At 45.0% G+C, this 23165-nt stretch overlaps 1 protein-coding gene across 4 annotated transcripts in view; it reads right to left on the bottom strand.

Annotated features, from left to right (window-relative positions):
- Positions 1-23165, bottom strand: part of rhea (Talin_middle and talin-RS domain-containing protein rhea) — a 908869-nt gene that overhangs the window by 253864 nt on the left and 631840 nt on the right. For all 4 annotated transcript variants that reach the window (XM_037423602.2, XM_037423605.2, XM_037423603.2 and 1 more), the window contains exon 43: positions 21338-21554. In XM_037423602.2, coding sequence (XP_037279499.2) covers positions 21338-21554 — 217 coding nt within the window. The remainder of the gene's footprint in view (positions 1-21337; positions 21555-23165) is intronic.

Genomic DNA, 23165 nt, shown 5'->3' with positions numbered 1-23165 from the left:
AACGTGCTTGATGACACTGAGGATGATGTGCTGTGGGAGAATTTCCGACAAGGGAGCTGGGGAAGAGTACGCGTGATGACGACAACAAATGAAGTGTGTCAATTAATGCATTTTTTGGTTTTACTCGGGCTACATTAGGGTGAAAAGTTTTTCTCACATTTGCTTTCCTCAAATTACACTTTGAACTATATGCAAGTCCGAGCAACAGTCGAATCTCATTAATTCGAACCTGCTTAATTCGAACTTCTGGTTAATTCGAACTCACGATGAAGTCCCGTCAAAGCTATGTGTATTCAAATGGGCGAAAACGCCCGATAATTTGAACGCGCAAGCACTTGCAACGATTAATTCGAACATGCCACGCCTTGCAATGCTCTCAGCATCCCACCCAATCACGTGGCGGCACTTGTGACACCTCAACGCTGTGTGCGAAGGAAATGAAAAGGAGAGAAAAGGCTGCGGTGGAATGTTTTCTCTCTCTCAAACGCCAATCTTCGACACGCTCATGTCACGCTTGTCCCTCTTCCATCCCTGCCATGTAAGGACCCTTCTGTTTTCAATGCCGCGCACGGAGAGAGGAAAAAAAAAGCTGTCGCTGTGTTGAATGAATGTGGGGTTGAAGGGACGGTAAAAGGCAGTATCTTCTGCGGCTTTTGCTCCTTGGGGGAGCACGGCTTTGTGCCTTGAGGGGGGGGTGGAGGAGAGGTCTCACGCATCGGTGCCACGCTTCCCCTTTCCCGTCCCTGCCACGTAACCCTTCTTCTTTCAACAACGGGTGTGAAAAGAGCAAAAAAAAAAAAACAGCTGCCGTGGAGTGTTGGTTTTATCTCAAATGCCAATCTGCTTCTCTCTGCCATGCTGCGGCTGCTACACAATCGTTGTTGTCGCCATCTTTAGAAAGTGGCGCTGGACATTTCTGCGCAACTTTTCTTGCCAGGAGAATGCTGAAGCCGAAGTAGAAATGCTTTGTAAGCTGCGTGCATACCCCCAGCACCTGGCCTGCGGCACGCATGTATTCCGCGGGTCGCTCTTCATCGCCAGCGTGCCGGCAGTGTGGTGATGACGAAATGCTGCAGCATATTATTTGCCCCTGCCATGACCTAGTCACACAGCGTTGCGTACTGGTGAGCCGCTATCGTCTGCTTGGACTACCAGCCACAACGATTGAAGACGCACTTTTTTCTGGTGCGCTCGAAGACGCAAGCCCTCCGAGCCTTCCTCAACTTCTGTGCGAGTGCGGACCTCGCCGCCTTATAGACAAATGCTTTTGCTCCGCACTTCTGACTGTGCTGACCAAGACGTTCTCTTGTCATGCCTTTCACTTTTTCTTTCTCTCCTCTCTTCTTCCTATCCACTTTACTTCCCCCTTCTCCCATCCCTAAAGGTGTGAGTTGTGCTTCCGCGACGGGAGGCAGAAAATAGCGTCATGTTATCTCTTACTCTATCATTAACCTCTCTCCCTGTGTGCAAAATTCATTGACTCGCTGCAAGGCAAACGTGTGCAGATGTGCATCACCGATTACTTCAATTAATAACGGATGTCCTGTGATTTGTGAATAAATGTAGGTCTTTTCAAACTTCCACCTCGTGTGTTAGCTCAATGCACATGCGCCACTGCATGGAGAGCCCTCTGTTTATTTAGCTCTCATTAATTTGAACTTCTTTTAATTCGAACAAATTTTCGGGCCCCTTCGAGTTTGTATTATCAACATTCGACTGTATATACGGGCTTTGATGGAACTGCCTAGTATCTACAAATGGGATCTAGTAAATGGTGGAGCGTGGTTGTAGAAAGGCCTAAGAGAACTCGCTGCATAAACACAACAATATAGATACATACATACATACATACATACATACATACATACATACATACATACATACACACACATTGTTACAAGTTGTTTGACATCATTCACAAAGAACACTCATGTTTAAAGGGAGAATCTGAATGACAGTGAATAATTACTGGCCTCTTACATGATTCTCTTGGCAACTTTTAGAAAGCATCATAGCTAAGCATATCAATTGTTGCTTAGAAAAGAACTCTTGAATTCAGAAGAGGCCTCTGGACTATCACAAAACTCATACAGACAATTCACAATTTCGCTAAGGCAATCAATCGATACCGGGGAGCCGATTGATGTAATAGCCATATATTTTGCCAAAGCCTTTGATAAGGTGCCCCAGAATAAGTTGATTTACCAGCTGAAACAGTCAGACTTACTACCACTGTTATAAAGTAGATTAAACATACTTGACCAATCGCAATCAGAAAGTAAGAATGGATGGTCATGCCTCAGACTCACTGGCATTGCTCTCAGAAGTTCTGCAGGGATATCTCGTGGCACCACTCTATTTTTGGTGCTATCCATGACATTTCGGCTATCATGGAGCTAGGTGTGCAACTTAAACTGTTCGCAAATGACTTTTTGTTTTATTATTCTACAGGATGAAACAAAGAAGATCAAGTTGAAATTAACAGCTCTTTACAACCCCATTGATCAAATGGTGCAAAAAATGGAATATGGAAATTAATTCTACTAAACAGAGATACACACATTACTACAAAGAAGTGCCGTATTTCGTTTTCATATACCGTTAATAGACAAGTGCTTCATAAATACGACTTGATTTGAATATCTAAGATTAATCATAAGGCAATGTTTATTCTGGAATGTACACATTATCAATGTTTGTTCAAAGGCATACGAGAGGCTACGTTTCCTGTGCAAAAAAACTAAAAGGTGCGACAGCTGATGCGAAACTTGCTGCACACAAGATCTTTGTAAGGTCAGTTCTTAAGTACGCGTCGGAGGTATGGAGTCCTCATCAAACTTATCTAAAAAAAGCAACTAGATGGTACGATTTATATGCTCTCGGTATCAAAGGACTGAGTCAGTTACAGAAGTATTTTGTTATTCTGGTCTGCATCTGAAGCTAATATTTCAAATAAGAAGTTGTCAACTAAATATTAGCAAAGAAGTACACTTACTGCCATCAGGTAAACAAGAACTAACCACAACAGGGCCATCCAAGTGTACGAGACCAACAGGCTCAGATATTCTTTTTTTTTCTAATGTAATTGAAATGTGTGTGTTTTTGAACAGAATGATTTGTCAAAATTTGAACAGATCTGTAGGAGTCTACCGCTTGATCCCAATGCAAACAATGTTCCTTTTTTGTTTTTTGTTTTATAACGTCACCCTCTCTGTAAGGACTCTCGCAAGACAGTTGAGAGTATTGCAAAAGAAATCCTCCAAAGACGAATGACACTTTCTGTATTTGTAAATGCTGCCAAACAAGTGGCAAGCAGAGGACTATGCGTGCAACCATACCATATGACAAAAGACTGGCAGCTCATTAGAGGACAACCAGGCAAGATGAAGAGAAAGCTGGCAGGCACAGGTTCAACTCGCATCATTGGCGCACTCTTTTCCCGAAAATCTGGCTTCAAGTTCGGGGTGCCTGTATTACAATTTTATTTCATCCCATATATGTCACTGAACTGGCTATACTAGCGCATAACATATTGAGCATGCATACCTGCATAGCTGGGAATCAAGGCATACAATGCAGTGTGCTTTCGAGCATTCAAATTTCCAAGAACTAGCATCAAAAGAACAGTCTTGCCAACAAAACGAGTGCAGAAAAACAACTATGCAAAGAAAGTGCCATCGCGAATATTAGCAGCTTACATTTCGGCTACCTAGATTATTCACATTAACATGACCAATCTTTTAAGCAGTGAACGCTACCGATCATTAGATAAGACATTGCAAATTAATCACGACCCACCATTAGAGTGTTACAAACACCACGCATGCTCTTTTCCTTCAAGTAGAGCAGCCTCACCGCTGGTTCCATACAAAACCACAGCTTTGATCACTGAAAAGCAACCAACGCTGATTAGGTACAGTGCAGTGTTCTGCATGTTGTTGCAGGAAGTTTGTACAAGATATACTTGAAAAGTGGGCATCGAAAAGATCGCACTCAAGCAAATATTCAAGAGCAACGCAGGTGAGACGATGCTTAGTTCTTGGCTGGGAAATCAATGGGAATAAGAGTATGTCGAATTTGTGCGAGTGCGCATAATGGCTGCCAAGGCCAATTCTTGCATCGGCAAGCCAAAAAGCTTTTGAAGTCCCGGATGATGTAGCAAATGCAATTACGATGGTTTTCCCGATGGAAAACCTAAAGCATACTTGATGAGGACGTCACTGCACAGTCCACGCAGAGCACGCGCAGCCAATAAGCAGCTAGAGCCACGCTGGCGCTAGAGCAAAGATTATTCCGACGCCCAGGTAACCGCCCTTCTTCTTGACACGACGAGTCGACGCAGTGCTGCCACGGTCTTTTTTCTTTTTCCTTGTGGCAGTTAACATAAGAGAGCATTAAATTTCAACCGCTCAAGAACGGTACAGAGAGAGAGAATAAAATAAGGGGAGGGCAGGAAGGTTAACCAGAAATTAAAGCATCTGGTTTCCTACAATGAGAAAGAAAGCAAACAGCAAAATAGGCGTGCAAAAAAGAAAAAAGAAAGCGGGGGTGCTATAGTGTATTCAATAGGCCATTACCATGCAAAAAGTTTAATAAGGCCTTCAGTAATTTTCTGTGCGAAGACAGATCATGTTGGCTTTTGAGCAGTGACTGTTCTGAGAAAGGTCTGTTGTCAAAAAGGGCTAACGCAGCAGCTAGTGGATGCTGTAGAGAGGGAAGTGACAGAGAATGTGTTCTATAATTTCATCACTGCCGCAATAATCGCAAGCAGCACTGTACGGTACAGAACTATTGATTGCTGTCAAGTTCAGGTTGCGCCTATTATGCGCGGAAATAAAGAACATTCATTTCTCACTACCAAACTGGGAGTAGGCCTATTGTGCAAGAAAATACAGAAGCTGTTTCAGCAGCAGGCACTGCATTTCTTCAATGCTAGCTGGTGGAGGTAGTGAATATGGTTTCAAGCCCAGCTCAGGTGAGAGAGCATAGCCCAGATCCCCTATGACTGGAGCCAACAAAAATAACACAATGCACAAGTCGGCGACATCACAAAACTCGCATAATCATCAGGGACATGCTTTTTGCCACCAAACGCACGTCCCAGCAGACGACGCTTCTGCATTGGACACTTTAGCCTCATATTTTGATGAATTTGAATGTTGCAACCAATATTGCAATGTACAGTATGTACAATAAACGAAACTCACTTAAACAAAAATTCCTCATAAACGGAACTAAATGGGCTCATATGGCTGGATTTCTGTGTGTTGCGCAGTAAAATTCATTTATTCGAAATAGTGCTTACTGGTCACCTACGGTTAAACGGCACAAACTCTAAACACAGACGATAGTTATAGCGCGAGAACAAAACGACAACACAGAGACGAGAAGGACACGAAGGACACGAGCGCTCGTGTCCTTTGTGTCTCTGTGTTGTCGTTTTGTTCTCGCGCTATAACTATTGTCATGCTATACCAACTAGCTCAAGCTGCCATACTTCTAAATACAGCATAGACTTGCTCAAGCCAAAGCTCGTCTCACAACCATAACAGCCTTTTGAGACAAGCCAATCCAGTAGCCATTCTTGCTTGTGGTGGCTGTGGGAGCCGAGTTGGTGAGTCAGTTGTGTGTTAGGCCTATTTGTGCGGCTAAGTGCGGTGGCTCACAGTGTTATTTCAGCCTGAAGAAAAGGAAGTGGCTGCACCACGCACTCTCGCTTAAAAAAGCTGAAATTTCTTTGGGAGCTCGATCGAAGCGGCCTGCCCAAGATGGAAGTGGCGAAAAAATACAACATCCCGAAATCGATGCTGTTGCGGATCTCCAAAGGCAGAGAAAAGATTGAAGGCGCTGTAAAGAACAGGACCTTTACATCTAAACGGATGTGGACGACGCTTTATGAACAACTAGAAAAAGTTCTTTTGTCTGTGGTTCAAGCTTCAAAGGGGAGGCCTGTAGTGGAGGAAAACGCAGTAAAGATCGCATCACTGTGCTGGTGGGTGCAAACAAGGCAGGAGATGAGAAATCGAAGCTGTTGGTAATAGAAAAATGAAGGCACCCACGTTGTTTCAAAGGCGTTCGACACCTTCCCGTTGCATACCATGCGAACAGAAGAGCGTGGATGACCATGTCCATTTTCAAAAACTGGCTACGGGAGGAAGGCGCAAGATTTACGAGGCAAGGCAGGAAGGTTGTCTTCATCGTGGATAATTGCACAGCCCACGGGCAGGTCGACTCCAAGCCATCACTCTGGAGTTCTTGCCAGCCAATGCAACGGCAGTGATCGGATCCAGCCGATAGATCAAGGGGTTATTTAGAACATTAAAGTTAATTACCGCAGGCAATCGCTCCATCGATTGCTGCTTTGTGCAGACAGTGGGAAATGCTACAGCATAGATTTATTGGCATTTTGGCCCGTGCCTGGGAGCAAGTGAAGGCAACAACAATACACAGATGCTTTCATCATGCTGGCTTTCAAGAGCAAGAAGCAGTACCTGATGAAGAAGAAAGCCCTGCTGATGCTGACATTGAGGCAGTATTAAATGAGATCGTGCCCTTTGCCCCTTTCACTTTGCAGGACTAAAAATTAATTGATGAAAATGTTCGTACCTGTCGTCAGGAGACTCTCGAGGAAATGACTGCCGTAGTGCTAGATGAGGATTAACCTTCCTGCGATGAACTTGGGGACAATATTGCCAGTGTAGTGGTGCCACCAGACCGATCAGCTAAAGAGGCTGTTGAACTTTTGCAGCGCTATTTTGAGCATAAGGCTTGTCCAGAATTTCTGGCTAGTTTGTCGGGCATGGGTGTGTAACTAGTGAAAAAACAACTCAAGCTTGCCAAACAAACCACCTTTCAATTCTTTTTCTCTCCTACTCATCCTCATGAGTACGGTGAGATATGTGCAATTTGAATAAAAGTTTTGATTCACTAAATAAGTGTACTGTGCTTAAATGAAACTTCTGATAAATGGAACAGTTTCATGGATCCCCTTCGCGTTCCGTTTAAGGGGAGTCGACTGTAGATACACTGCTCTATTGTGCGTGAATGGAGATGCCCATGGTATAATAAATAACTCAGCTCAGTTGTCGCATGAAGTGCTTACGTAAGAATCGTCATTCTAGGTAAAAAAAATGTTTCTTCATTAAACACATTGAAAAGTAAATTAAGTGCTAAAATGAAAGAGGCTAGAAACAACTACTTTAGCAATACTTTGGCTACATTTATGAAAAAAAAAAAAATGCACTCGTGTGCTGGAGATCGATTAGTCCCGTACCATCTTTACCTTCATCGTCTATTGTTAATGACCAATCCTGCTTAAAAGTCCTGAGGGCGCGTTCACGCTTGGCCTCGCAGGGACCAAAAGCAGCAAAACTCACCTGAAATTCATTAGCTTCGCCATCTGAGTGGCCGGAAAACTATGCTGTGTTGTCGTGACGAAAAAAATCGGTCTGGGAACAATTTTTCTGCCACGCGAAACCACATCCACTTTCCGTTTCATGGCTTTGGCTGCACTAGGCTCAAACTACGTGATCTAACCAGCCGGCTGCAGATTCAACATAGCAGTGAAGGCGTCGGTGGAGGCCTGCTACAGCTCGAATTGCAGACTACCTGTGTGGCACGACGAAGCTCAACAGCTTCAAAGTGGATGCATTAATCGAGAGCCTGGTTCGGACTACGGTTGCTGAGAGCACTGCAAGTAGACGGTGCAGCTGCAGTGAGTCGGCATGCCCCAACCTGTCTTGCTTTTGTGTACAGTCGCTTGAATCCATTGCCGCTGCTGCCAGTGCTTTTGCTCATGTCGTTCCTGCTAGCGTATCTCCTGAAGCAACGTTTGAAAAGGTGCGAGCTGTTTTTTTTCAGTACTTTGCGTGAATAACTAAAGTTTGGTACGAACTTTAGTTCTCAGAAAGCAGGTGAAATCGAATTAATTGTCAAAGTAGTGACCCCGGCAGGATGGGGCAGAACAAATGTGAACATCATCACGCGCGTGTTAGTGGTTTTTCGGTCGCTCTGGCATTTTTGTTTTTACTTCACTTCTCAAGTGTGGACGCGCCCTGAAGGTATAGCAAATGCCTTTAGTGATTCCAATCCAATTTTAGGGGCGAAGCTCCTTAGGGCGTGGGCTGTGCGTCCCCTGTATGTAGCCACCTCTCGTTTAGTTCTTGCAGTGTTCACTAGATGGCGGTAGCGTCCCTTGTATGTAGCCACCTCTCGTTTAGTTCTTGCAGTGTTCACTAGATGGCGGTACTTGTATTTGATGATGAAAAGATGCAAGACGTTATAAACTAGACGACGGCACTTGTAGTTGATGATGAAAGATGCGAGATGTTATAAAATAGGAATGATGTCACATATGGCAGGTGTCATTGATGGAAGGCAATCGTTCGATTTAGTGCAGCGACGTACGCTAGGGGGGAGCATTGTAATAAAATCGAGTGGGCAAAATGTACGGAAGATTCATGGTTTACCAGGTTTTCCTCCAGAGCTTCGCCCACTCATCATCATTCACTTCGTGGATATGGCGGCATTTTTTTTTCTACTGCTAATGGCAGCAATCCTTCTTTTTCTGCATGCAGCAATCTGCCTGCTCTTCCTGATATTGAAGTAACCTCCTCTGAAGTACACAATCTCATATTATGTTACGAAAAACTCTGGCCCAGGCGGTATACTAAATATAATTCTAAAGAGGTATTCGGAGTGGTGTTCTAATTATCTTACAGCATTATTTAAAAATCATTACTCTCTGCAACAGTTCCCCAGCTATGAAAATTGGCAAATGTCGTGCCTGTGTTTAAGTCTAGAGTAGAGTAAGCTCGTACTGGACTGATTCTAGAAACTTTGCAACGGTAAACTTGTGAGGCAACAAGCATGTTTACTGGCTTCATGGTTACTTGAAAAAGTGTTGATGGGCCCCTTTAAAGCAACACATTACCCTCAAATGAATTCTTCATTTTGTTAAGCATGTTATGGCGACTTATATGATCCAAGAACAGTGAAAAATTGTTATTTTAAAATCCCGCTTAATTCGAAGGATTTCTGTGGTCCCGTATTTTCCAATGTAAGTTTGAGTGGATAATTTGAAGCCACGCCTGGCACCAGTCTAGTTAATTTGAAAACTTTGGGTGCCATGTGCCAGTTCTAGATCCCGATTTCGCCGCGAATCCGCGGAAACGACGGTCAATAATTGCACCGCAACTTATCAAGGCAACGCAACTTATCCATACTAATGAGTGGCAGCTGAAGCCCTCAAGTCTCGCTACTCTTAGGGCAAAAAATAAAAAGATAAGAAAAAAAAAAACGGTCTCGTGGTCAACCAAAACGTGCGCCTGCAGAAAACAAACAATGCTTCACTGCAGCACAGTGGTGACATGCGGGCAGGTTATCGCATGTTTCTCGCAACGTCAGCAGGTCATGGTTTACTCATTCTTTCTGGGATTGTAAAGAAATGAATAAAAAACAGTTTAGCGGAAATCGCGATGCAGGCGAACCTCCGATTGCCGGCTGCTCCAGCAATTTACGTCTTTGCACTGCTGGCGAAGTTCTTGCCAACAACGCCTACTTCAAAAACTAAGTTCAAAAGTTTCAAAGATCATTTTTTCAAGCCCAAGCACATCAAGAACTTCGTCACACTGGCCATTATTAAATTCGCAATTATAATAAAAAGATGGTCACATCATGACGTGCTGACGCAGCGAGGAGCAAGCGACATGCTGCCCTCATGTCACTACTGTGTTGCAGTGAAGATGTCTTGTTTTTCTGCAGGAGCACAATTTAATCGATCACGACCACGTTTCGTTTTTTCTTTTTCGGTGGCAGCAGCGAGGCCAACCGTTTGTCCATGTTCACGGCAAAATTACGACCAGGTATTGCTAGAAAACAACCCTTAGGTCCGCATGCTAGATGGCACAGCAAACGAGGAGCACCGATTACTTTGAATAGTTCCAAGTTCCTTGCATCTCACTTTTTGTATGTTCTGTTAATTCGAAAACCCGCTTAATCTGAAGCTTTCTCGCAGCTTGAGTGACTCCGAATTGACGAGTCTTTACTGCATAATAAATTTTGAAATGTTAATTATCTTACAGGTCATCACCCGCAACCTACCGAAACTACTACTCAAGTTTGTTTCGACTTCCTTTGAACGAAAAAAAAAAAAAAATGGCACTTGCATAGAGCCCTTATTTCAATTCAAAATAAATACTGTGCAGGTTAGATGGGTCATGATAAATATTCCCTTTTTTTTCATGTGTCATACATACCATTTGCATTCGATTCGAAATTATTCAAACAAAATCACTATTCGCTTTGAACCTAAAATTCACTATTCACACAAGCCTAGTAAAGAATCTTCTCCTTTCAACCACACACGCAAAGACAGAGAGGAAAAAAAAAAAAGAAGAAAGCTGTCGCAGAGTGTTGGCTCTCTCACATGCGCCAGTGCTACGCTTCCTCTTTTCCCGTCCTTGCCACGTAGACCGTTCTCCTTTCCATGAAGCACGCAAAGAGAGAGAAAAAAAAAAAACTGCTGTGCAGTGTTTTTTTTTTTTTTTTTCAAATGCCAATCTGCTTCTCTTCGTGTGGAGACACTCCTCCTTTCTTGTCCCGTGCTGGCCACGCTACGGTTGCAGCGTGGAGGGTGGTAGCAGAGACAATGTCGTTGTTGTCGTCTTCTTTACAGAATGCCGGCGCTGGACATTGCCGCGCGCAACTGCTCTTGCCAGGAGAAAGCCGAAGTAGAAATGCTTGGCAAGCTGCGTGCGAAATTCATTGACTTGCTGCAAGGCAAGCCTGTGCAGACCGGCATCACGGATTACATCAATTAATGACGGATGTCCTGTGATTTGTGAATAAATCCAGTCTTCTGAAACTTCACCCTCATGTGTTAGCTCAATGCACATGTGCCACTGCATGGTGAGCCCTCCATTCATTTAGATTTCATAAATTTGAACTTCTTTTAATTTGAACAAATATTTGGGCCCCTTCAAATTCGAGTTATCTAGATTTGACTATACCTTGGTGTAACTCTAACAACCAATTTAAAATGACACATGCAAATTGAAACAATCTGCAACAAGGCTCTTGAAAACTCTGGTATCTTCGTCGTACCTTACGCAAGTACAAAAAATGCAAACTGACCTCGTACAAAACCTTGGTCTGACCCATACTCAAATATGCGTTGGTTGTTTGGTCTCCTCACCACAAACAAGACATAACTTTGCTAAAATCTGTCAAAAAGAAGCTATACAGTTTATATTTCCTTGCTATGATCGATGATTCTGGCCTAGTTTGCATGTGCACATTTATCGCTGCAGTCTTTGAACATCGGCGTACTTGTGATCGTGTTATCCTCCTGCATAAAATAGTTCACACCAGCTTGAATGTTGTAACACCCATTTCTTTCGCTGCAGCTTCTGCACGCTGTACCCGATGATTTGATCCCTAAAATATTATGCCCTTTAGAGCTTATCTTAATTGTTTTATGTCTTCCTTTTTTTCCGCGGAATGAGCTTGACCGGTCTCTACGCAGACACGATACTCAGCAATTTGAAAGAGTTGCGTTTAGTTTTGTTTTGTGTGTTGAGCATTTGTATCTACTTCTGTTATGTGTCTCAATAATTGAGACAGCAGTATTTGTAAATAAAATGAATAAGTAAACGCTTTCGCCATTGAGAATCTTAGCAACAGCCACCATAACACTGCCGGTGTCTTTCATGCATCTGTGGAGCGCGGGAGCATCATTTTGTAAGATCTCCTGCCATGCTTTTGATGCAGCGCTCAAAACAAAACTACCGCTCATAGTCACTAGGCTTGCCACCGTGAGTTACAACCCTGGCGTTACGAAGGCATATGCATGGCCAGTGCGCATTTAGTCCAAGCGTAAGTACATTCTGCTGCAAACACTGGGAACACAAAAGACATCATGTAGGTGCGATCATAGAGGACCATGAAAGTATGCGCACTGATTGAAAGCAAGGCTGCGGACAAAACCGCAGTAGATGCAGTCACTCAGCAATGATGTAGTTATGAAGGCAGGCGCGCACATCTAGCACACACAGATTGAGAACTTGACTACCATTTGCAAAAACCGCTGTGCAGGAAATGGCGGTCCCTATCGTGGCAGTCATCAATAGTGCATACGCCTTGAAGGTACACCAGGTATATAGCTAGCACAATGGAAGACTAACGGCAACAAAGTTGCAAAATGACATGAGGTGTTTCATTTCCTGATGATGATGATGATGATATATGGTGTTTTTTGGCGCAAGGGCCATTTGATGGCCAAAGAGCGCCAGTTCATGGAACAAGGAATGTGAATAATGATTGTGATTAGCGGCTGTATAAGGGCCATAAAATTCCTCGCAGTAAGGCGGGTAAAATCATACAAGTAATAAAATAATCACCATGCCGTGAAAGGTGTGTGTGGTGTGAATAGGGGACAAAGGTTGGTGATAATGTAAACAATGGTGGACATTTATGGCATTAGCACAAGTACCTCACTCGTCCATACCCTTGCGTCCAAGGGACGTGAGGCAAGTGCTTTCCTGTGTAGCCACCGCAGCAAAAACCTCCCTGGAGAGGTTGTGCTAAGGGATGCCCGAGTATATGATATGAAAATTATTAATGTCTTTTAAAACCGCTAACAATGATTTATGACTAAAAAGCGGTTCCCTACCAACGAACATTGCAGGGTGTAAAGGTATATGTTGTCGGTAGGGTAATGGAAAATGCTGTTTTCTTAGAGTTTCTAAGTGTTTGCACTGAATTAACATGTGAAGGACTGTTAATGCTTCACCACATCTGTCACACAATGGTGGATCGCCACCGGACAAAATATATGTGTGTGCCGTGTATGTGTGTCCTATCCTGAGCCTCGTCAGTATTACCTCTGTATGACGCGATTTTGATACTAGCAGCCAATGACCAAGGTGTGGCTTAATAATGTGTAGTTTGTTTTGTGTGTGTGTATCACACTTGCTCTGCCAGTAGTCCCTGAGGTTTCGTTTGAGAGACGGTTAAGATCAAGGGCCGGGATTAATATGGGTGTAGGGGCAGTGCTTTTGTGGACGGATGCAGCGAGCTGATCCGCCCTCACGTTGCCTTGAATTTCACGGTGCCCTGGCACCCAGCACACTACAACATGTTGTTTGAGTGTGTAGAGTGTGCACAAAATGGAGTAAAGTGAGACAAGGACCGGGTTTTTTTGTTTTTTAAGACTGTGCAGAGCCGTTACCACACTGAGGGAGTCTGTATAAATTACTGCTTTTTGTATTTGTAATTGTTTGATGTGTTTAGCTGCCACAAGTATAGCATAAGCTTCTGCTGTGAAGATACTTGTGCCTGGATGTAGAGGGCCAGCATCCGAAAAGGATGGGCCGACAGCAGCGTAGGACACAGAGGAGTTGGACTTGAAAGCATCTGTAAAGAACTCAGGACGTGTGTATTTGTGTTGAAGTTCCAGGAAGTATGTTCGGATATGGGCAATAGGCGCATGTTTTGTAACTTCTAGAAAGGACACATCACAGTCTATAGTCTGCCATTGCCAGGGTGGCGGATATGCTACAGGAGCCATTAAACTGTGTTCAAGTGAGACTCCAGTTTCCTCAGCTAGACTTTTCAGGCGAACTGAGAAGGGCTGCCTCATTGAAGGCCTGTTTTGAAACAGAATTGAGCTCGACAAATCATTAAGAGTAGAGTATGAGGGGTGTTTCTTATCTGCTTTCACCTTAAGGAAATAAACAAAGGACATGTAAGTTCTCTGCAGATGAAGCGACCACTCATTTGACTCATTGTAAAGGCTTTCTACAGGGCTGGTGCGAAAAGCACCCGTAGAAAGGCGGATGCCCAAATGGTGCACGGGGTCCAGCATCTTCAAAGCACATTGTGTTGCAGACTGATAAACAACAGCCCCATAATCTAAGTGGGTGCAAATGAGGCTTCGATACAAACTCATGAGACATTGCCTGTCACTACCCCACGTAGTACGTGACAACACTTTTAAAACATTCATGGCTTTTAAACATTTTGTTTTTAAATACTTTATGTGCGATACGAAGGTCAACTTGTTGTCCAAGGTAACGCCTAAGAATTTATGCTCCGCATTTACAGACAGACGTTGACCGTTCAGTTCAATGTCGGGTTCTGAGTGCATGCCTCTCTTTCGGGAGAACAAGACACACATGCTTTTTTGTGGGCTCAGTTTTCCTCTGCCCATTTGGAGACCTTGTTTAAACCTAACTGAACCTGCCGCTCACACATTGCCAAGTTGCATGACTTGAAGCCAAGCTGAACGTCGTCGACATATGTACAATAGAAAATATTGCGGGGGATGGACAAGTGCAAGGAATTCATTTTGATAATAAAAAGTGTGCAACTAAGTACACCACCTTGTGGCTCGCCTGTTTCCTGGACAAATGTTTGGGAGAGAACACTGCCCGCACGGACACGGAATGTCCGGTTTGACAGGTAACTTTCGATTATGTGAAACATTCTTCCGCGCACGCCAAGGTGGGACAGGTCTCTTAGAATTCCGAAACGCCATGCTGTATCATAAGCCTTTTTGATATCGAGGAACACAGAGAGAAAATATTGTTTATGGACGAAAACGTCTCTGATCCGTGCCTCGATATGAACAAGGTGGTCTGTGGTGGATCTACTTTCTCGAAACCCGCACTGAAATGGGTCGAACAAATTGTTTCTTTCAAGGATATGTACAAGTCGGCAGTTTATCATTTTTTCGAAGACTTTGCACAAGCAGCTTGTAATTGCAATAGGCCTATAACTTGAAGCTAAAGAAGGGTCCTTGCCCTCTTTCAAAATGGGAATAATAATAGCCTCTTTCCAGAAGGTAGGGATAGTGCCAGAAAACCAGATAGCATTGTACAAAGTAAGGTTTTCCGTGTTTCTGCTGGTAGGTTTTTTAACATTTCATACACCACACGGTCAGAACCTGGGGCAAAAGTACTGCAGGAGTTTAGAGATGTTCGGAGCTCAGCTAGACTGAAAGCTTGGTTATATGCCTCGTATCTAGTGGATTTGTGTTCGAGTTTCTGCATTTCTATTCTTGTTTTATATTTTTGGAAAGTGTCAGTATAGTGGGACGAGCTGGATACCCGTTCAAAGAGTGCACCGAGGAAGTTCGCCTGATATTCCAGGCTGTCACCCTGTGTGTTTACGAGTGGGAGTGAGTGTACTTGTCTTTCTGCTACCCTACGAACCATATCCCAGACTTTAGCCTCTTGTGTATATGAATTTATCCCTGGATAAAAACTTGTGCCAGCTTTCTCTTCTGGCCTGCCGATGCGTTCTCCTGCCTCGAGATTTTATTTTCTTAAAGCTCTCAAGGTTTTCCCCTGTCGGCGAGTTCGGCAGCAACCTCCATGCCACGTTCTGTTCCTTTCGCGCATTCTGACACTCAGTGTCTCACCACGAGACGTGTCGTTTGCCGGGCAGTCCAGATGTTTGTGGAATGCACTTGGCTGCTGCGTCAGTAAGAAAAGCCGTGAAGTACTGCACAGCTTCATCATGCCTAATCCGCATATGTCGGTCCAACTTAAGGGGGGACGCGGTTTTGGGATCGCGAAAAATGGCAAAAAAATCGATTTTTTGAAACTCAAGTTTTCAGTTTCTGGAACCCTTTTTCTATCTGGTTCCAAAATATCTACACTGAAAACCGCGCAGAATTGCTTCGGAAAATTCATTTCACCCACCTAGGTAGCAAAAATTTTTCTGGAAATGGCGAGAAAACGGCGATTTTCAAAAAAATTATAGCTTCGCGATGCTTGGGCCGGGAGCCGGCTTCTTGGACTCATCGGAAAGAGCATTTCTCCGTGTTTAACTTTCCCGCCTCAGCTGGCTCCTCCCTTTAACAACAAGCGAGCAAAAAGCAAATGTTTGAAGGTCGTTTTGAGGCCCTTGATTGGCCGTGGCCGCCATGTTGCCTCAGCTCGCCTCGCCATTGGCCCGATGCTCGCTCCGGGAGATCGTCGTCTGCTGCTTGTGGGTCGCGAAAACATGGCTCTCGAAAATCGCCACTTCGTGACGTGTTTACGGCTTGATAATCACTTAAGATATAACTACGCTTTAGTTACGAGCAGTAAGCGGATGCGCAATCAGGTTACCACGAGCGTCAGCGCGGTCTACGAGCGCCGCGCGTCATTAGAGTCGTCTTTAGCCCTAACTCCGCCGACTGCGGGCAGGAACGACGCGCTAGCGCATTCGTGGCGACGTGCTTCTTCGCAAACAACGAAGCTGTAAGCGGCGGCACGATCTGATTACTACGAGTGGCCACACCGGATGCACGATCAGATTACTACGAGCGGGCGCGCGGCGGTCTACGAGTGCGGCGCGTCATCGGAGTCGGCTTTAGGCCTAACTTCGCTGACAGCGAGACTGCGGGCAGGAACGACCCGCAAGCGCACTCTTGGTGACGTGCCTCTTCGCAAGGAGTGTACCACATCACTCGCTAGCTCCTCTGAATATTGTACGTGCATTTTACGCATCGGCAGCGGACAACACAGTCAAGCTCGTCACCCTTCACTGCCAAGGATCGCTCGGAACAGCGGCTAGCAGTTTCGCGCGTCGTCATTCGAAAATGCGATGCCAAGTGCAGTGCGTTCCGATTTTTTGTCTTCGTAGTTACACATTTCGCGCATCGTCATCGAACGCCGCCGGCAAGTGCATTACGCGCTGGCTGCACTGTCCACGCGGCCGCGCACCCCACGGTCATATGGAGTGCTGTCAGTAAGCTTTTGTGATGCGATTCAGACGTGCTTGGAGCAGTGCTTGCTATCGCCACGAACGTCTATGAATGTCCTGAGGTTAATGAATTGCTGTAGATTAGAGTTTCCGCGACCGGCTGTAAGATGATGCGTTTCACGGCTAGAGCGGCGAAAAAGCATGTGTGAATCAGGGGCACGAATTTTTATATGCCCGTTTCGTGTCATTAATTATACTGCTAGAAATTCCCGTGCCACCAGTCTTCTGCCCATAACTGTTATTCAGAAAGAAGGCATGGGCCGTCATGGTGTGATCCATTTTTCTGATGCAATAAACTTCTCTCCAAATAAAAAAAAAGTTCAGTGAATATTTGTAATCAAGTACTTAATTATGCTAATTACGACTTCAGCACAAAAAAGTGTGTAATAATTTCAGTACATGGTTTTATTCAATTACAATCTTTTCTGTCATACCTATCACACCACTCCTTCATACAAAGAACTTGGTTTGAAATCCATACTTGTTCTTTGCAACTCATGAAAAGGAGTAAATCATGAAAAAAAGTCAAATATCACAAGACAAACCTGAGATCACAATTTTTAGGTGTCTTAGAGACGTAAAGAAAAGTTGAAACTTTAAACGCAGCTTTCTCAATACAGTTTTTTTTTTTTTTTTGACATTATGCTCAGCCCCTCCACATGGTTCAATGAAGAAATAATTTGTTTCTCGTAAAGTATTCGTGGTATCGCTTCAAAATTTTTATGGAAGCACTGTGAGGTTATTCTTAGTGTCTGTGCCAATTTTCATCAATATCTAACGAGAAACAAAAAAGTTCATTGAAAAAGCCTGTCGAAAACTTCCGACAGGCTTTTTCTCACAAGTGTGTTTTGGACATTGTGCATTGCTCGTGGAAAGAGTAGCACGAGAATGACTGGACCGATTTTGATTCTGTTTTTTTTTCCTGAATCCCTGAACACTGCTTGTGGGTACAGCAATCTTCAATTTCTGTTTTGTGGCCCTGTTATTTTTCTAGACGATGATTTGTCCGTGCCATTGTTTCTAACAATGTGTGTTGGCAGCCATGATGATCTCTAAAAAAAAAGAGAACTTATTAAAAAATTCCGAGAGTTTCATACCCTGTAGCTTTCTTTTGAGTAAAGATCAACACCATTCGCAGCTTCCTGGCATGTTTTGTTGCAGCGCTAGGCTTTCCACGAGCAGACCATGTAATTGGATCGTGTAGCATTATGTAACTTGAGAACTGCTGAATCTATCATGATGAAACTGCATATTTCCCTATTCTAGATACTTATGAGTATGCATGCGAAATTTCATTGCTGTAGGTCAATAAATAAAAAAGTTTTTTTTCAATGCCACCTCCCCCCTTAAGTGTGTAATCTATTGAAATTGCTCCCAGTCGGCTTTGTTTACCAGCCATTTGGGAACATGTGGCGGACATTCACATATTATTGGTGTACTCAAAACTAAAAAAAAATGGTCACTTCCGTATGGATTATTTATGACTTTCCACTGAAGTAATGGTACAAGTGAAGGAGATGCGATACTGAGGTCTATGGAGGAGTAAGTATTGTTTGCAAGGTTATAATATGTTGCCTCTTTCCTATTCAACAGACAAGCACCTGATGAAAAGAGGAACTGTTTGATGAGACGACCTCGTGCATCACATCGACAGTCACCCCATAAACCGCTGTGCGCATTCAGGTCTCCTAGAACCAGATAAGGTTCTGGTAACTCATCTATTAATAACTGGAAATCATGTTTTTCAGGCGGTGTTGCGGCGGTATGTATAGAGAGCAGATGGTGACGAGCTTATTCAATAAAACTGCTCGAACAGCCACTGCCTCTAGGGATGTTAGTAGTGGTAGATGACTACATGCTACTCCTCGATTAACAATAATGGCTACACCACCAGATGACGCCACAGCATCATCTCTGTCCTTTCGGAAGACAACATATTGACGGAAAAAATTTGTATTCTTGGATTTTAGGTGTGTTTCCTGTACACACAGCACTTTTGGAGAATGTTTGTGTAGAAGTTCTTGGACATCGTCGAGGTTTCGAAGTAGTCCTTGTACGTTCCATTGTATAATTTGTGTCTCCATTATGGGAGTAAAGAAGTGCTGTGTGTACGATGAGTGTGGCTGGTGTCTAAAGAGAGAAGTGACTTATCTTACAGAGCCTTTAGAAGGCCTTGTAATTACAGTTTTGTCTTTTTTAGAGTGGTCGAGGGAACCCTGCCGCTCCTTTGGCGCAGTATGCGCCGGTGCAGTTGATGTGTCCATCGCCTCAGGAGAAGACGACAGACAATGTTGTTTTCGTTGTAGGCTTCGTCGTGACAGACGGAGCCTTAAACACCACCGGGCTAGAGGTCGAGGGGACCTCTTCAGTTTGTGTGGTGCCCTGGCTGCTGCCAGGGTTCACAGGGGCCTTCGGTGGGGCTGTATTCAAGGAGGGTGGGGCAGCCGAGGCTGTTCCTCCATGGGGGCTTGTGGCGATTGCCTCGGCACGCTGGGCGTGGTCCAAGGCGTTGCCGAAAACCAAAGTGATGCTGACCCCCCTCGCACCACTTCGGCATACGATGTGTTCCCAGCGAAATGCGGGGAAACGCGCTGCCGCGCTTCAACGAAGGTTATGTTCAATTTAAACTTTGTATTTATAATTTTTTTTTCCATTTTCCAGGCCACGCATGACCTGGAATATGCAGGATGGTCACCCTCACAGTTTGCGCAGTGGACTTGTAGCTGACAGTCATTGTCAGCGGTATGACCTTTGGTGCCGCATTTCGCGCAAGTAAGCTGTCCTCGGCAGCTCTGGGAGCCCTGCCCGAACCTCTGACACTTAAAGCAGCGCCGCGGGTTGGGTATGTATGGTCTAACTGGCAGTTTAAGATATCCTGTTGCTATTTCAGTGGGGAGAGTGCTAGATGCGAAAGTGAGTATGATGTGCTTCGTTGGGATTTTCTTATTTTTTCTTCTTATTGTGATACGCTGCACCTGAATGACATTTACCTCTTTCCGGCCTATTAGAAGTTCATCATCAGAGAGGTCCATCAGGTCTCCATCAGATACAACACCCTTCACGGTGTTCATGGTTCGATGCGGTGTGATTGTGATAGGCTGATGCCCAAATGCTGTAAGTTTATGCAGTCTCTGGTACTGTGCGTTGTCTTTTATTTCAAGTAACAGGTCACCACTGGCGGTCTTTGTGGCCTTGTAGCCTGCGCCCAGCGTTTCTATAAGGCATTTGGACGCAAGGAAAGGTGAAATGCTTCTAGCTTTCTTTTCTTTACTTTCACAGTGGATGATGTGGTATTTCGGGAAGTTATCTTTCTCGTTTGGAAGAAATTCAAAAATTGCATCGGTGCGCCACCTCTTGGAGGGGCGATTGGTTGTGAAAGGGCTAGGAGTTCCCATAAATTTGGTAGCTTATTCGGCGGCCATGCCAGCCACCCACCACCGAGCCCAACAAGGGGACGCTGAGAGACGCGGAGACGCAGGCGCCAGCCGTACATGGCCGCTATAACCTAATATATCTACCCAAGGTTGGATATTTACACCAGGTTAATCCTTGCCGCCAGGAAAAATTGGAAGTAAAATGAAGTGAGGAGAATACAGGAAAGATGTAAAGTGAGAACAAAAGACGAAGATGTAGGGAGAGAGAGATAGGAAAATGCGACTGCCGATTTCCCCTGGGTGGGTCAGCCCAGGGGTGCCGTCTACGTGAAGCCGGGGCCGAAGGGGTGTGTTGCCGCCACCGGGGGGCCTTAAAGGTACAATCACCCAGCGTCAGCTCAACCCCCAGGATTCCCTTTTCCCCGGACACGGCAAAGTCATGCACGGCTAGGTGTGGGAGGAAGTATAAACTCCCCCGTTAGCTCGGGTCCGTGGTGTCGCTACACACCGAACGCCTACTTGCGCAGGCGCCCCTGCGGGGGTGTTTCATTTCTTTCCAGTCGTGCTGCTCGCTTGTGAGAGCAGCAGTGTGGAGCTTCGGAACTTGGTTTTTAGTTAGCCTCCAGTGAAGCTTTGGCACACTTGTCTGCAGCTCTGCAAGCCCGGCCATTTCTAAGATAGCCTGAATGTCCTATTTGCTTGTGTAAAAGCTGCCCCTGCATATAACTGGCACCCTGTGCTATAAACCGTGGAAGACTGAATAAAAAAAAAAAGATGTTTGCATATTAAGTGTATTAGCACTAAGCCGCCTTTCTTCCACTACCGAGAGGCTGTGCTCTGAAGCTAAGTTGCATAATAAAATTGCGTAAAACCCGCACCCTGAATTCAGCCTTATAATTTTCACATATATTTTGTGTGTGTTATACAAGTACATTCATTCAATGTGCAGCCAAGTACATTCGATTTAGTGAGAGTTCAATGCAAGAGATAATGCATGCACTTGCCGTGACCAAAAGCAAGTCATAGTAATTAGACCTTCCTAACTTTTGTGGTCTATGCAAAAAAATTCACTATAAAAAATTTGGTGCATACTGTGAGTTTCGTTGTTGTGAGACTGAACTGTGTGGTCAAAGAGTAAAGTGCTAACACAACGGAATTTTATACACAACAGTGTGATCATACGTGCAATTATCTTCTAAATGCACACACACCTCTACACTGGTGCTGGTGGCCATGGCACCCCGAGCGTCCCCTGCCAGGGCAGCATAGTGGTGCGACAAGTCGGCGGCCAGAGGTGTCAGCCGAGATGAATCATGGCTGGCGTGTGTGACCATGTCCTGCGCCACTCGGGCCACCTCCTTGGCCGACCGAACCATGCGGGTCTGGTAGTCCACATAAGACAACTCGGGCTCCACTGCACTGCTGTAGCTGCGGCCAGACAAAAACAAGGTCTCTTTGTAAGCAAACGCACGCACGTGCGCGTGTGCGCGCGCGCACACCCACACACACACACACACACACACATGCCAGTTAGAAACCACATTGAACATCACAAGACTTGCATGGCAATACAACCAACAGGGACAATTAGGATACGGTACATAATATGAAGGCAGTGCTGGTCATACACATTTCGCGTGGTTAGTGCCGCAGATGCACGGAGACGCAGAAACCGATGCATACACACTGCTGGCTTGGATGAAAATGGAACACCACTCTTCGTTGGGCACGAACATATGTAGGAATGTAAGCACGCATGTAACAGGAAGTGCCACGTTCTAGTGGTGGCCTCATAGGACTGAACTGAGGTGACCTCTACATCTATCCCCTTGAAAGTCCTTGAAAGACTGAAGCTGTAATGAGGGGACGGAGAATGCAGATCACTAAAATATTTTACAAGTTGAAATGGCGTAGTGGAACAACATGTCGGCTATAACGTCTTCGTGTCGCACCATCACTACGGTCTCTGGCTAGGCAAGAATGTTGCACTGACTGTCTTTGCGGGCACCGTAGGTTCCACGCAATTGGCAGGCCAAGGTTCCTTAAGGGAAACTTGCTGCCACGGAGATGGTTGCTGTGTAGCAGTCAGCAGTAGTTCCTGAATGGAGGCAGAAAGCACGAAAGGCACTAGATGATGATGGTTGCGTTTTAGAACACCACCTCAGTCTGTTTCAACCACATAGCTTCCTGGTATTTGTCCCAAGCGGAGGACCGTAGCTTGCACTTGTTCAGGGCGCACCCACACAAGCTGACCCATTCGAAGAGGCGGCAAGTCTCGAGCTTTACGACGTCTATTGCTGCTGTCGGTCTGCTTATGTTTGCAAGCTACATCCTTGGAGACGAGATGTTCCTTAGGAGGCCAGTAGGGATGTAGCTGGGAGTTTTGCTTCGGGACTCTTATTTTCACTTTATGTCCCATCAACAGCAGGACTGGACTGAAGCCGTCAACTCCTAGAGTGTCCTGATAGCTGAGCAAAGTGAGCTGAGAATCTTTACACTGGTGGAACAGGTCCATGACTATTCGTACAATCCTCCCTGCCTCTCTGTTTGATTGTGTGTAGTGTGGGCATGGCTGAAGTCGTAAAACTCTACAAATACTGTGAACTCTTGTGATGCCAATGGTGGGGCGTTGTCTGGTCTCACTCACCTTTTGCAGGATGCCATGGCAGAAAAAAATGCTTTTGAGAGCATCAATTACTGCTGGAGCTGCTGTGCTCTTCAGGGTCACCACCTCTGGGAACCTCGAGTAGTAGTCTACCACAAGAAGGAATATCCTCGTGTGTGTGTCCTCATGTGTGCGTGCACTAAAGCTTCAGCATGCAGCTAAACCAACAAGCCTCTCTTTCCTTAGTATTTAAGAGCCCTGCAAGGCACATGCGGGTGTAGGGGCACAGTTCAAATTTGGTGACTAAAAAGGCGATGTCTACTATCCTGGGCCACCAAACTGACTACCAAGCTAGGGCTTTGGTCCTTCTAATGCCCTAATATCTTTCGTGCAACAGCATCAAGACCGCTGGCCAAAAGGATGATGGGATGATC

Source organism: Rhipicephalus microplus, chromosome 4 (assembly GCF_043290135.1).
Source record: "Rhipicephalus microplus isolate Deutch F79 chromosome 4, USDA_Rmic, whole genome shotgun sequence".
In the NCBI taxonomy this organism is placed as follows: Eukaryota; Metazoa; Arthropoda; class Arachnida; order Ixodida; family Ixodidae; genus Rhipicephalus; species Rhipicephalus microplus.
The sequence above is the reverse complement of the archived record's forward strand: the minus strand, read 5'-3'. Positions and strand labels throughout refer to the sequence as shown.